This window comes from Nycticebus coucang, chromosome 16, assembly GCF_027406575.1.
Source record: "Nycticebus coucang isolate mNycCou1 chromosome 16, mNycCou1.pri, whole genome shotgun sequence".
NCBI classification, from domain to species: domain Eukaryota; kingdom Metazoa; phylum Chordata; class Mammalia; order Primates; family Lorisidae; genus Nycticebus; species Nycticebus coucang.
This window is the reverse complement of record NC_069795.1, coordinates 83275150-83288452: the sequence shown is the minus strand read 5'-3', so window position 1 is coordinate 83288452 and position 13303 is coordinate 83275150. Positions and strand designations below refer to the sequence as shown.

General features: G+C 36.6%; 1 protein-coding gene across 11 annotated transcripts in view; it reads left to right on the top strand.

Moving 5' to 3' along the window:
- Nucleotides 1–13303, top strand: part of IL1RAP (interleukin 1 receptor accessory protein) — a 139225-nt gene that overhangs the window by 94521 nt on the left and 31401 nt on the right. For all 11 annotated transcript variants that reach the window (XM_053564954.1, XM_053564951.1, XM_053564949.1 and 8 more), the window contains 2 exons: nucleotides 1382–1547; nucleotides 13127–13198. In XM_053564954.1, coding sequence (XP_053420929.1) covers nucleotides 1382–1547; nucleotides 13127–13198 — 238 coding nt within the window. The remainder of the gene's footprint in view (nucleotides 1–1381; nucleotides 1548–13126; nucleotides 13199–13303) is intronic.

Genomic DNA, 13303 nt, shown 5'->3' with positions numbered 1-13303 from the left:
AACTCAATTTAAACTAAATCTGATATAAATTTGTTATAAGAGTACAGGCCTTTACAATCTCATCTTTTGTAATAATCTAAGGGGACTGAAATCTTTTGCTGATATAACAAGGGTCTAGAAGCATTGCTTCTCCAAGCAGAAGAAATTGCATTGAGAAAATAACTGACCTGAGCTTATATTATCTTCCTCTTGATGAACTTTTCCATGAAACAAAAGTTCAGGGCTGTTCTTGGAAAATATACTTCCTGTGACAAAGAATTACAAAATGTAACTCTTAGCGTAACTATTATATTTCATTGATATTAGCCAAAAGGCTGAGAAGTGATTACTGTTGTATTTCAAAACACACACTCCAGAAACTGAAGTCAGGAAACTTCAAATTTACAAAAATTAAATATGTGACGAGAGGAAACTGAACTTACAAGTCAGCAATAGGCTCATAGAATTTTAAAGATTTACAGAGCCTTAGAGATAACCTAATCCTTTTTTGTCATAGATCAATTATTGATGTTTAAAAGAAAAACAAAAAATATTATCTAAGTGTAAATATTCAACATTTATTTTTGTCACATATGATATATTGATTTTTTTCCTCTAAAATAAAAATATATAGTGTGAAACCCAATTAGTAAGGCTGAGAGATCAAAAACAGGTTATAGTGTATTGAATGAAATAGCTTAATCTCAAAATTTAAAAAATGAAGAGTTACATGAAAATATTAATTAGCAGAAGTGATAAACTCTTAGCTGTTGATAAAGCTCATAAAATGTCTTATAGTTTTAGATTTTAGAGTCAGTATTAATTATAAAAATAAGATATAGTAGAAGAAAACAAAAAAAATTTAGAAATAACTGATATAGCAATTCAATAGGATGATCAAGAATGCCAAAATCAGGCATCTAAATTGGTGACTGGTTTATCAGAGAGAGTGAATGAATTCCTGAGTTAATATAATCAGTGGAGAAATGTAGAGAAAAGAAAAATAATTGTTTTCTAAATATCAAGGCTTGCAATTATTCAAGTTGCTTTCATCATTATTTCAAAACATTAACTTTGTTTCATTATCAATATGAATTATCAGAATTTGAATGCTGGATCTGAGATGGGAAGTCTGTGCTTCTGAAGTCCTATCTTAATTAGCTCAGCATTTTAATTTCTTTCCTGCAGAACAAATAATGATATTTATTTCATTTATTCTTTGCAGAAATAGTCAAACACTTTACCAAAATAGGTCTATAAGCAGCCTAGATATTTAGATGTTCTGTGCAAAATTCAATGTGAGAGTGCATGTGTTTGGATATTTTGTATGCATGTATCTAAAGAGTAAGCATTATATATATATATATATATATATCTTTTTTTTTTTTTACTTTTTTTCTAGGGCTGTTCTAAAATACAGAATTTTAATAATGTAGTACCTGAAGGTAGGAACTTGAGTTTTCTCATTGCCTTAATATCAAATAATGGAAATTACACGTGTGTTGTTACATATCCGGAAAATGGACGTATCTTCCATCTCACCAGGACTCTGACTGTGAAGGTGGTAGGTAAGCATGATTTGTGTGAAGTAAACACAACAGAAACGTAATAGTCTTATTCTGGCTCTTAATAGTTTATTATACAAAAGTATGTAAACTCTATGAAGAAAAAGACTTGTGTTTTTTTGTTCATTGCACTATCCCCAGAGTGCTAATTAATTCTATGTACTAGTAAGAATTCAATAACTATAGGCTAGCTGAATGAGTGTGTGAGTAAATTGATAAAGCTAGTTTGGGGAAAAAAAATAGAACCAGACAGATCTGTGTTCAAATTATATCCCTGTCATTTATTAGCAATATAACCTTGATGGAGGTCTCAGTGTCCTTATCTCTGAGACTTCAGCTAGAAGTCCCTACCTATTTGTTAGGTAAAGCCCCCGCCCCCAAGAGGTGTGTCACACACCGTAACCACCCCCAACTTAAATTACATTTAGGGTAATTGAGAATTTTAAAAATAATATTCATGCTGTACTGTTGTAGTTCAGGCAAGCGACAGACTCAATGAAAGGTAGTTAAAAATATTGTCAAAAAACTGTTTTACTTGGATTAAGTGAACTGTATTTTTCTATGTACTGAAACTGCTATAGCTGTTGCTGAGGTGTTTGCCAGCAGTGTTCAATCTTTGCTTTGTGTTGCAAGAACAGGGCATGAGAAACAAGGAATGTGGAAAGGGCGATGGCATGGCAGAGATGAGAGACTCCTGGCAAACCCAGAAATCAATATAACTGGTATCAGGATATGTGGCTATTGGGAGTGAGCCCCAAATACCAGTGTGTCCCTTGTATTAAAAAGTGAAAGTATATCTGAGTAATAATTTGTCATACCTGATCTTTTAATACATAAAAACGTTGAGGCCCACTGACGAGAAGTAACCTGTGTAGAGACACTCCTTGAATTAGTGGAAGAATTAATTCTAAATCCAAAAACTCTGTTCAGGGTTTTATCTACTCTGATGCCAGATTCAGTGAAAATTACAGAACAAAACAAAACAAACAAACTAAAAAAGACTTGAACATAGTGCAAATAAATTCCAATCAATTTTGTAATAACTTCTTTTTTTTTTTTAATTGTTGGAGAATCATTGAGGGTACAAAGAAGTAGGTTGCACTGCTTGCATTTGTTAGTAAAGACCCTCTTTTTTTTAATTATTGTTAAATCATAGCTGTGTACATTAGTGCAATCAAGGAGGTAGGTACAATGTGCTGGTTTCATATACAATCTGAAATATTCTCATCAAACTGTTCAACATAGCCTTCATGGCATTTTCTTAGTTATTGTATGTAGACATTTGTATTCTGCATATAGTAAGTTTCGCCTGTACCCATTCTAAGATGCACCGTAGGTGTGGCCCCACCAATTACCCTCCCTCCACCTGAACCTCCCCTGTCTCTTCTCCTCCCTTGGCCCTTTCCCCATATTCTTGTGCTATAGTTGGGTTATAGCCTTCATATGAAAGCTATAAATTAGCTTCATAGTAGGGCTGAGTACATTGGATACTTTTTCTTCCATTCTTGAGATACCTTGCTAAGAAGAATATGTTCCAGCTCCATCCATGTAAACATGAAAGAAGTAAAGTCTCCATCTTTCTTTAAGCCTTCATAATATTCCATGGTATACATGTACCACAATTTGTTAATCCATTTGTGGGTTGATGGGCTCTTGGGCTTCTTCCATGACTTAGCAATTATGAACTGGGCTGCAATAAACATTCTGGAACAGATGTCTTTGTTATATTGTGATTTTTGGTTTTCTGGGTACATACCTAGTAAAGGAATTATAGGATCGAATGGCAGGTCTATTTTTAGATCTCTAAGTATTCTCCAAACATCCTTCCAAAAGGAACATATTAGTGTGCATTCCCACCAGCAGTGTAAAAGTGTGCCCTTTTCTCTATTGTGTCCTGCCCTCAAGAGGTGTGTCACACACCGTGACCCCCTCCACCCACCCTCTCTCCTTCCCTCTCTTCATTCCTCTATTGCCCCTCCCCCATATACTAGCATCAATTGTCCTCATATCAGAATTGAGTACATTGGATTCTTGCTTCTCCATTCTTGTGATGCTTTACTGAGAAGAATGTGTTCACCTCCACCCTGGTTAATACAAAAGATAGAAAGTCACCATCTTTTTTAGTCGCTGAATAGTATTTCATGGTATACAGATATCATAGCTTGTTGATCCATTACTGGATCCGTAGGCATTCAGGCTGTTTCCACATTTTGGCAATTGTAAATTGAGCTGCAAGAAATAGTCTAGTTCAATGTCCTTAGGATAAAATGATTTTTTTTCTTCTGGGTAGATGCCCAATAATGGATTTCAGGATCAAATGGGAGGTCTAGTTTGAGTTCTTTGATGGTTCTCCATACTTCCTTCTGAAAAGATTGTATTAGTTTGCAGTCCTACCAGCAGTGTAAAAGTGTTCCCTTCTCTCCACATCCATGCCAGCATCTGCAGTTTTGAGACTTTGTAAAGTGGGCTATTCTCACTGGGGTTAGGTAGAGTCTCAGGGTGGTTTTGATTTCCATTTCTCTGATGATCAGGAATAATGAGCATTTTTTCAAATGTTAGATGTATGTTAGCCATTCATCTGTCTTCTTTAGAGAAGGTTCTGTTCATCTTACTTGCCCATTGACATAAGAGATTGTTGGCTCTTTACTGTTTCTTAATTTGAGTTTTCTGTAGAGCCTAGTTATCAAGCTTTTGTCCAATTCATAATTTGCAAATATCTTTTGCCATTCCGATGGTTGTCTCTTTGCTTTGGTTGTTGTCTCCTTAGCTATACAGAAGCTATTCAGTTTAATTAAGTCCCACTTGTTTATTTTTGTTGTAGCAATTGCCAACAGAGTCTTCTTCATAAAGTCTTTCCCCAGGCCAATACTTTCAAGTGTTTTCCCCACACTTTCTTCGAGGATTTTTATTGATTCATGCCTTAGATTTAGATCTTTGATCCATCTTGAATCTATTTTAGTGAGTGGAGAAAGGTGTGGGTTCAGTTTCAGTCTTTTACTTATGTTTATGCAGTTTTTCTAGCACCATTTATTGAATAGGGATTCTTTCCCTAGTGTATGTTCTTGTTTGGTTTGTCAAAGATCAGGTGGCTGTTAGATGTTAGTTTCATCTCATGGTTTTCTATTCAGTTCTAGATTTCTGTGTCTCTATTTCTATGCCAATACCATGCTGTTTTGATCACTATGGCCTTGTAGTACAGCCTAAAATCTGGTAGGCTGATGCTTCTGGCTTTTTTATTACTAAGAATTGCCGTAGCTATATGTGTTTTTTTCTGGTTCCATACAAAACAAAGAATTATTTTTTCCAAATCTTTGAAGTGTGATGGTGGTATTCTAATGGGGATTGCACTGAATCTGTAGATTGCTTTGGGAAGTATAGACATTTTAACAATGTTGATTCTTCCCAACCCTGAGCATGGTATGTTCTTCCATTTGTTAATATCTTCAGCTATTTCTTTTCTTAGGGTTTCATAATTTTCTTTATAGAGGTCTGTCACCTCTTTTGTTAAGTATATTCCTAGGTATTTCATTTTCTTTGATGCTACTGTGAAGGGAATTGTGTCTTTGATTAGTTTCTCATTTTGGCTGTCATTGGCATATACAAAACCTACTGATTTTTGTACGTTGATTTTATATCCTGAGACATTACTATACTTTTTGATCACTTCCAGGAGTCTTGTGGTTGAATCTTTGGGGTTATCTAAGTATAAGATCACATAGTTGGCAAAGAGGGAGAGTTTAACTTCCTCTGCCCCCATTTGGATGCCCTTTATTACGTTCTCTTGCCTGATTGTATTGGCTAGAACTTCCAGTACTAGGTTGAATAGTAGTGGTGATAGAGGACAACCTTGTCTGGTTTCAGCTGTAAGTGGAAAAGCTTTCAGTTTTACTCCATATAATGTTAGCTGTATATTTGTCATAGAATCTTTGATCAGTTTAAGAAATGTGCCACTTGTGCCTATATTCTTCAGAGTTCTAATTAGAAAAGGATGCTGAATTTTATCAAATGCTTTTTCTGCATCTATTGAGAGGATCACATGATCTTTGTTTTTGCTTCTGTTGATAAGGTGAATTATGTTTATGGACTTGCATATGTTAAACCAGCCTTGCATCCCTGGGATGAAACCTTCATTGTGACGTATGACTTTTTTAATGAGAAACCATAATCTTTTGGCTAAGATCTTATTGAGAATTTTTGCATTTATATTCATTAGTGACGTTGGTCTAAAGTTCTCATTTTTGGTTGGGTCTTTTCCTAGTTTTGGTATCAGAGTGATGTTTGCTTCATAGAGTGTGTTGATTTAAAAGTCCTTTCTTCTCAATACTGTGGAATAGTTTCTGTAATGTGGGTATGAGCTCTTCTTTGAAGGTTTTCTAGAATTCTGGTGGGAAGCCATCTGGACCAGGGCTTTTTTTTTTTTTTTTTGTTGGGAGATTTTTTTATTGTTTTTTTATCTCAGTGCTTGAAATTGGTCTGTTCAAGAGATCTGTTTCTTCTTGATTAAGTCTAGGGAGAGGGTGTGATTCCAAGAATTGATCTATCTCCTCCACATTATCAAATTCCTGGGAATAGAGTTTCTTGTAATATTCAGAGATAATCTCTCATATCTCTGTAGCATCTATTGTTATTTCCCCTTTATCATTTCTGATTTAGGTTACTAGGGATTTTACTTTTCTGTTTCTAGTTAGTCTGGCTAAAGGTTTATCTATTTTATTTATTTATTCAAAAAACCAACTTTTGTTTTGTTAATTTTCTGAATGATTCTTTTGTTTTCAGTTTCAGTAATCTCTGATTTCATTTTGGTTTTTTCTTTTCTTCTGCTTGGTTTAGGGATAGATTGTTTTCTTTAGAATTCCATAAGTTTGTGAGTATGTTGATGTGCTCACTTTTTTTTTTTTTTTTCAAACATAGGTATCTAGTGCAATAAATTTTTCTCTCAGTACTGCTTTTGCTGTATCCCATAGGTTTTGGCAACTTGTGTTTTCATTGTTGTTACGTTTGTGGAATTTAACAATTTCCTCTTCATCTCTTCCTGAACCCAACTATCATTCAGTATCAAGTTGTTTAATTTCCATGGCTTTGTGTGGGGATGAATGTTTTTGTTGGAGTTGAGTTTCAACAAACTCAATTTATAGCCTTGTGTTCCGAGAAGAGACAAGGCATAATGTATATTCCTTTAATTTTGATGAGGTTTCATTTGTATCCTGGGATGTGATCTATTTTGGAATATATGCCATGAGCTGATGAGAAAAAAAGTGTATTTTTTTGCTTTGGGATGGTGTGCTCTGTATATGTTTATTAATTCTATTTATTCTAGGGTCACATTTGAGTCCTTTGTATCCTTGTTTAGTTCCTGTTTAGAGGATCTGTTCAGTTCTGTCAGAGGGGTGTTAAAATCCCTGGCTATTATGGTGTTATGGTATATCACATTGCTCAGACCCCTCAAGGTCTGTTTCATAAATCCAGGAGCATTTAAGTTAGGTGCACAAATATTTAAAATTGAGATGTCTTCTTGTTGTATTGTTCCTTTGATCTGTATGAAGTTTTCAACTTTGTTTTTCTTTACTGTAGTTGCTTTGAACCCTCTTATATCTGAGAATAAAATTATGACTCCTCCTTTCTTCTGATTTCCATTTGTTTGAAATACTGCTTTCCATCCCTTAATCCTGAGTCTTGATTTGTCCTTCTGGGCTAGGTGTGTCACCTGGAGACAGTATATAGATGGCTTCAACTTTTTTATCCAATTAGCCAGTGTGTACCTCTTCAGTGGGGAACTCAATCCATTGACATTTATTGAGAGTATCAAGAAGTATGGTAGAATTTTATTCATCTTGTTATGAGAAAGTCTGATGTGTAGTTTTATCCTTTGTGACATTGTGGGAACTAAGTTTGGCCTTTGGCTTCCCACGGATTTAGTTTGGTGGTGGTCCATTGTGGTGTTCAGTGTTGAGAATAGGTCTCAGTATTTCTTGTAGAGCTGATCTTTTGGTGGCAAATTTCCTCAGTGTTTGTATATCTGCAAAAGATTTGATTTCTCCATTAATTTTGAAGCTTAGTTTAGCAGAATACAGAATTCTAGGCTGAAAATTATTTTGTTTAGGGTTGTTGAAGGTCAATGACCATACTCTTCTGTCTTGGAATGTTTCAGTTGAAAAGTCTGCTGTCATCCTAATGGCTCTGTCTCTGTAAGTCAGTTGGCACTTATTCCTAGCTACTTGCAAAATTTTCTCCTTCATCTCAACTTTGGGCAGGTTTATTACAATGTCTCTTGGAGAAGGTCTGTTAGAGTTGAGATGACCCAGAGTTCGATATCCATCTGAAAGGTGTGTGTTGGGATCTTAGTAAAACTTGGGAAGTTTTCATTTATGATGGTCTCCAGTAGGGCTTCCATACCTTTGAACAATCTTCTTCCCCTACAGGTATTCCTATTATTGATATGTTTGAATGCTTCATGGAGTCTCATAATTTTCTAAGCACCTGCTCTGCTTTCTCTCTCTTCTTTTCTACCTCTGTAACTACCTGGGTAAACTGAAACACTTTATCCTCTAGCTCTGATGTTCTATTTTCTCCATTTTCTAATCTATTTTTGATACTTTCTTTTTGCATCTTCACATTACCTGATTGTCTCCTTCATTTCCTTAAGCTCTGCCATATCCTTTCTATAGTCTACATATTTCTGATTTGACTCTTGGTTCTGTATTTCCATTTTCTCATCCATTCCCTTTATTGTCTTAATCATCCACATTTTAAGTTCCCTTTCTGTCAAATCCATTAATTCTTTATAGGAAGTAGCTATTTTAAAAGCTCACTAGTGGTCCCTTGGAGGACTTGCTCTATTTTGGTTTTTCATGGTGCCTGAATTTTTCTATTGGTTCGTCCTCTTGTGCTCTTTCTTCTTGTTCACCTCCTTGTACTCCTTTTTCCTTCTCACTTCCTTCTTTGCTTCAGATTACCTTGTCTCACAGTTTAGATGATGAAAAGGCCTCTTGACCTCATGAGGCCAAAAGGAGGAGAATGGTAAAGAGCAATCAGGGAGACACAAGAGGAAAAGAAAGAAAGATGCACAAAGAAGGAAAGATTAAAATAAAAGAAAAAGAAAAAAAAATGGGAAGGGGAGTAACAGAAAACTTGAAGAATAGGAGAGAAGGAGGTCAAGAAGAGAGAGTGAGAGCAATGCAAGAAATGGTATTGATCAAGACAGTGCTGAAGCCACTCCTGTAACTCAAGGATTTTGAGGGGATGGGCTGGGTGGGTTCCTCGAAATCTTGTACTTCTTACCAGCGTGAGTGAAGCCAGACTCTTCCCCAGCCAAAAATGTGAAGAAAAGAAAAAGAGCAAAAACAAAAAACAAGAAGGAAAAATTAAGTAGGAATGAAGATGAAACAGAAAAATTCTGCAGTGTGATCATGCCAAAACTTTCTTCCTAGGGCCAAAGATAGAAAGATCTCTTAGCCCTCTTGAGCCAGACCATTACGATAGCCTGCCTGAAAGACCACAGCTCTGTCACCTAGCTTTCAGCAAAAAAAGAGAAAACAAACCAAAAAAAAAAAAAAAAGAAAGAAAAAAGGAGTGCAGAAGTAATAATAAAATAAGAATAGATAAAGGATGTTGTGTCAAATAGAGGAGAGAGAGGTAAGTGGGATAAAGAAAAAAAAAGAGAAAGACAGAAAAAGGGAGGAGATATGTTAGCTGTTGCAGAAACAACTTTTGTGGGAGAGATGAGAAACGTAGAAGAGTCTGTATCCAAAGAGAGAATGTAGAGGAGTGTAATGGGGAGAGAGAATAGATGAGGCTAAAGTACTGTAATAAAAAAATATAGGATCCCTTGCTGTTGATGAAAGTAAAAATGGAAGTTATGAAAAGAAGCAATCAAACAAATTAGCAAGAACCAAAACACATCAATACAAAATAACAAAAGGCTCTAATGACCAATAAGCAATAAGCAACCTCAGCAATTAATCAATGAAGGAACGAAAGAAGAAAAAAGAAAAAATATATACTAACAACAAGAACAAGAAAAAGAAAAGAAAAAATAGATTAAAAGTAATTATATATACGTATATAAAAGCATATATATATATATATATACACACACATATATACACATATGGCAGAAGGTTCCAACTTCAGTAGCAATATACTTTTGTTGCAATATATCACCCGAATACCAGGTGGCGCTATAGTTTTAGGAGTTGGACAACACCATTAGTACCCTCTCTCTAGTTCCCAGGCATAGACCTGTTTCCCGACTTAGCTGTCCAGGTAATAGCCTGATTACTTCCTTAGGATTCAGGCCACCAGGTTGGGATCTCAAAGCTCTCCAGAGTCCTTCAGAGGCAGGTCTCACTATGCCCCCAGACAGCAGTTCTTGTGGGGTGCAGGAATCCTTGAGCCTGTCACGACGGATCCAAGCAGGTGGAACTAAGAAGGTTGTGTCCCTGTGGGAGTCCCGCCCTCGGGACCTTCTCAGGACCATCCCACAAAGGCCGCCCCCTGGCTGTGCAGACCTGCCAAGCATGGCCTCTCCGCAGCCAACAGACGGTGGCAGGTCCGCTCGGCCCAGCTCTCACAGCTGGCCTCTGTGCCCTGCTGGTCGCTCACGCTTCCAGGCTTTCCCTGAGAACTGTCTGGTCCTCCACAGAGGAGGCAGTGGCTCCCCTGGTGAAAACTTGCCTCCTGAGTCAGAACTTCGCGGCTGCCCTTCATGTACTGCGTGCAGCCCCTGTCACCTCGCTGTGCACCCAGAGCCACAGTTCCGGGCAAGGACTCTGCGTCGGACACAGCCCAGCTTTCTTCTGTTCCTTGGTTGTAGTAGGAGCGGTAGGCTGAATGCTCTTTATGCTCCGCCGTTTTGCTCCGCTCTCTTGTAATCACTATTTATTTTCTAAATCATGCCAAGTTTCGGATTATTTTTGATTATAAAAACAACAGATTTAATGCTAAGCATGCATAGGTTTTAGAAACCAAGAAGTAATCTAACCTATATTTATGTTGGAAAGTTGTTTCTAATATGTATCCCTAAATGCATCCATATTTGCAAAGTTGGGAACAAGTGTACTTGGTCAGATTTATATATAGAAAAGTTGACAGACGCATATGGGAGTTGGGAGATTCTTTTCAACTTTCAAACAACACAAGTTTGCTTTTTAAAGTGGAAAAATATTGAGTATATGTCAGAGGTGGATGCTTTAATATAAAGGGTATCCATAAAGTTCGTGTGCAATTTAGAATAGATGACTATTTATTCCTCATAATGAAACCGTAATGTGAGTTTTAATTATCCTCATTTTAAAGATAAGGAAAATTAGTTTTTCAAAAATTAAGTAAGGGCTCAGGTTCATATAGTTAATATATGGCAAAGTCAGGATTAGAACCTAGTCATTAAATGTTTGGAGCCTGTACTCTTAAATGCCACATGAAAAAAAAAACCCTTCAGGTATTTTTATTTTAATTTAGTAGTACAGACTTTTATAAAGAGTAGCAGTCTCATCAATGAACATTCATCTGATAATTACACACCAGGTAGACTAATTAGGGCTTGAATTAAAATTGTAATTTTGAGTTTTCCATGTATCTATTCATTTATTTAATACTTGAGACTTTGGACATATTGAGGAGAAATACAGAGAGAAGGAACATTTGATTAAGATGGGAAAATGACCAATCATTATGTAGTATAAGAAGTTTATCTCATGTAAGCTTTGGAAAGCAAGAATATTAGTTATACAGTCTTTTCCTGAAACTCAGAGAACACTCAATAGGTCCTATTTGCTTCTTTGTAAAGGAAAAACAGTTTTTCTGTGCTCTGTCACCAAATACCAAGCAATTCTGCAGTTTTCTGAGGACACCAACTGTGTGCTCTCCAATTTAATTCAATTTGACACAAACTGTTCAGAGTTAGTGCAGTGCTTGGTCCCACAAGTTCACCCCACTCCCCACTTCACATGCTATGTAGGTCCCCAGGTTACCCACACTTCTGTCTGACTTGACTACAGACTGAGGGTTCCTACCACTTTCTCCTCGGTTTCCATGATGTGCTGGAATGCCTCACAAAACTGAGGGAAACACTTTGCTTATATTTAACAGTTTATTATAAGGGATCTGATAAAGGATGAAAGCGTCCGGAGTGCAGGAGTGTTACATCCCTGTACCGCTGAAGTGCCCCAGCCTCTCTGCATCTGGATGTCCTTCCTAACCTAGAAGCTCTCCTAAAGGTTCCATTGCAGCCTTGATGAGTAAATCATTGGCAATTGCTGATCAATTCAATATTCACCCTTTCTCCCCTCCCTGAAGATTGGGGGTATGGCTGGAAGTCTCAGCCCTTGAATCTTGCCTTGGTCTTTCTGGCCACCAGCCTTCATCCTGAAGCTATATGGGTACCTTACCACCAGTTGTCTCATAAGCATTTGAAAACATTCATTACTCCAGAGATTACGAGGATTTTTTTTTTTTTTTTTTTTACAAGTGAGCAAAAGGTCAAAGTTTATTAAAGCACAGTACACTCCAGAGAAGGAAGATATCTACCTTATCAAGTGGAGAACACCCTGGGTTACTGAGATTTTTCCCCTTCATGATAATTTTCCAATCTATGTTAAGTGGTGCGGCGGTGGTGGTAGTGGTGGTAATATATTTACTATTTTTCCTGGAAAGGCGGTCAAATTCCCGAATGGACTGTCCTCCCATTTCTATCCCTGTAAAGCAATTTCTAGACGTTGTTATAGTATTTGTAAACTGTGATAAAAGTGGCGAAAATTTTACTGTGTTTATGGGTCACTTGAGGCTACTGTCACCTTACTTGTATGCATACTGCAAAGACCTGTTTTTGTGGCCTTGGCCATATCTCCACACTGGGGCTTCTCTAGCTCTGCAAGTCATTTTTGTAAAGCAAATATCAATTCAGTTTTTGAAAGCCTTTCTGAAATGCTTTTCTTTCTTGGTAGCCTACTCTGGTAATTTTGTTCCTTCTTGTTATGGACAAGGGATGCCCTAGAACCATCTGCCCCTGTCTCTCCCTAGTCCTACCAAACAGGATAAACACAACTTTAAGACATCATTGAAACATTTGTAGGGTATTTCTTCCATATGAATTATGATTAGAAAAGTGTGAGAAATATTTAAAGACATTGTCATATTGTTAATATACGTAGAATATCTCTATGAATTCTGTACTGAAATGTGTGAATCCTGGTTATAAGATTCAACACTGTCTTCAAAGTTGTAGGAGTTTTCATTATCATAAATTTCATAGATTATAAGGATTTTAAAAGCTCATGTGCTGGGAATTTGGGATGAAGACCAAATACTATAACAAAAGATGCTCCTATTACCCATATCACTCAGGAAATTACAAAGATTTCAGCAACCTGTGTCAAAAACTGGGAGCAGAGACCAAATTTATATTTCCTGTTATATTGTGCTTTGCTTGTTTTAAATGACCAAATGTATATTGGACTATGGGCTGTCTTCAGAAGAATTGACAAAGTATGGCAGGGAATTGGGCAGTTGTTCACTGAGGAGCAGATTGTGGAATAAGGCTGCATAATTTAATAGCGTCTCCTTTTCTCATTTCCTCTCTACCACAGGCTCTCCGAAAGATGCAATGCCCCCCCAGATTCATTCACCCAATGATCATGTGGTCTATGAAAAAGAACCAGGTAATTACGGTTGAATCTCTGAATTTCATTTAGCTTCTCTTAATTGCAAAGAAGAAAATGTCACTTAAGTTAGTGGAAAAGAATAGAAGACTATTGTAAAGAAAC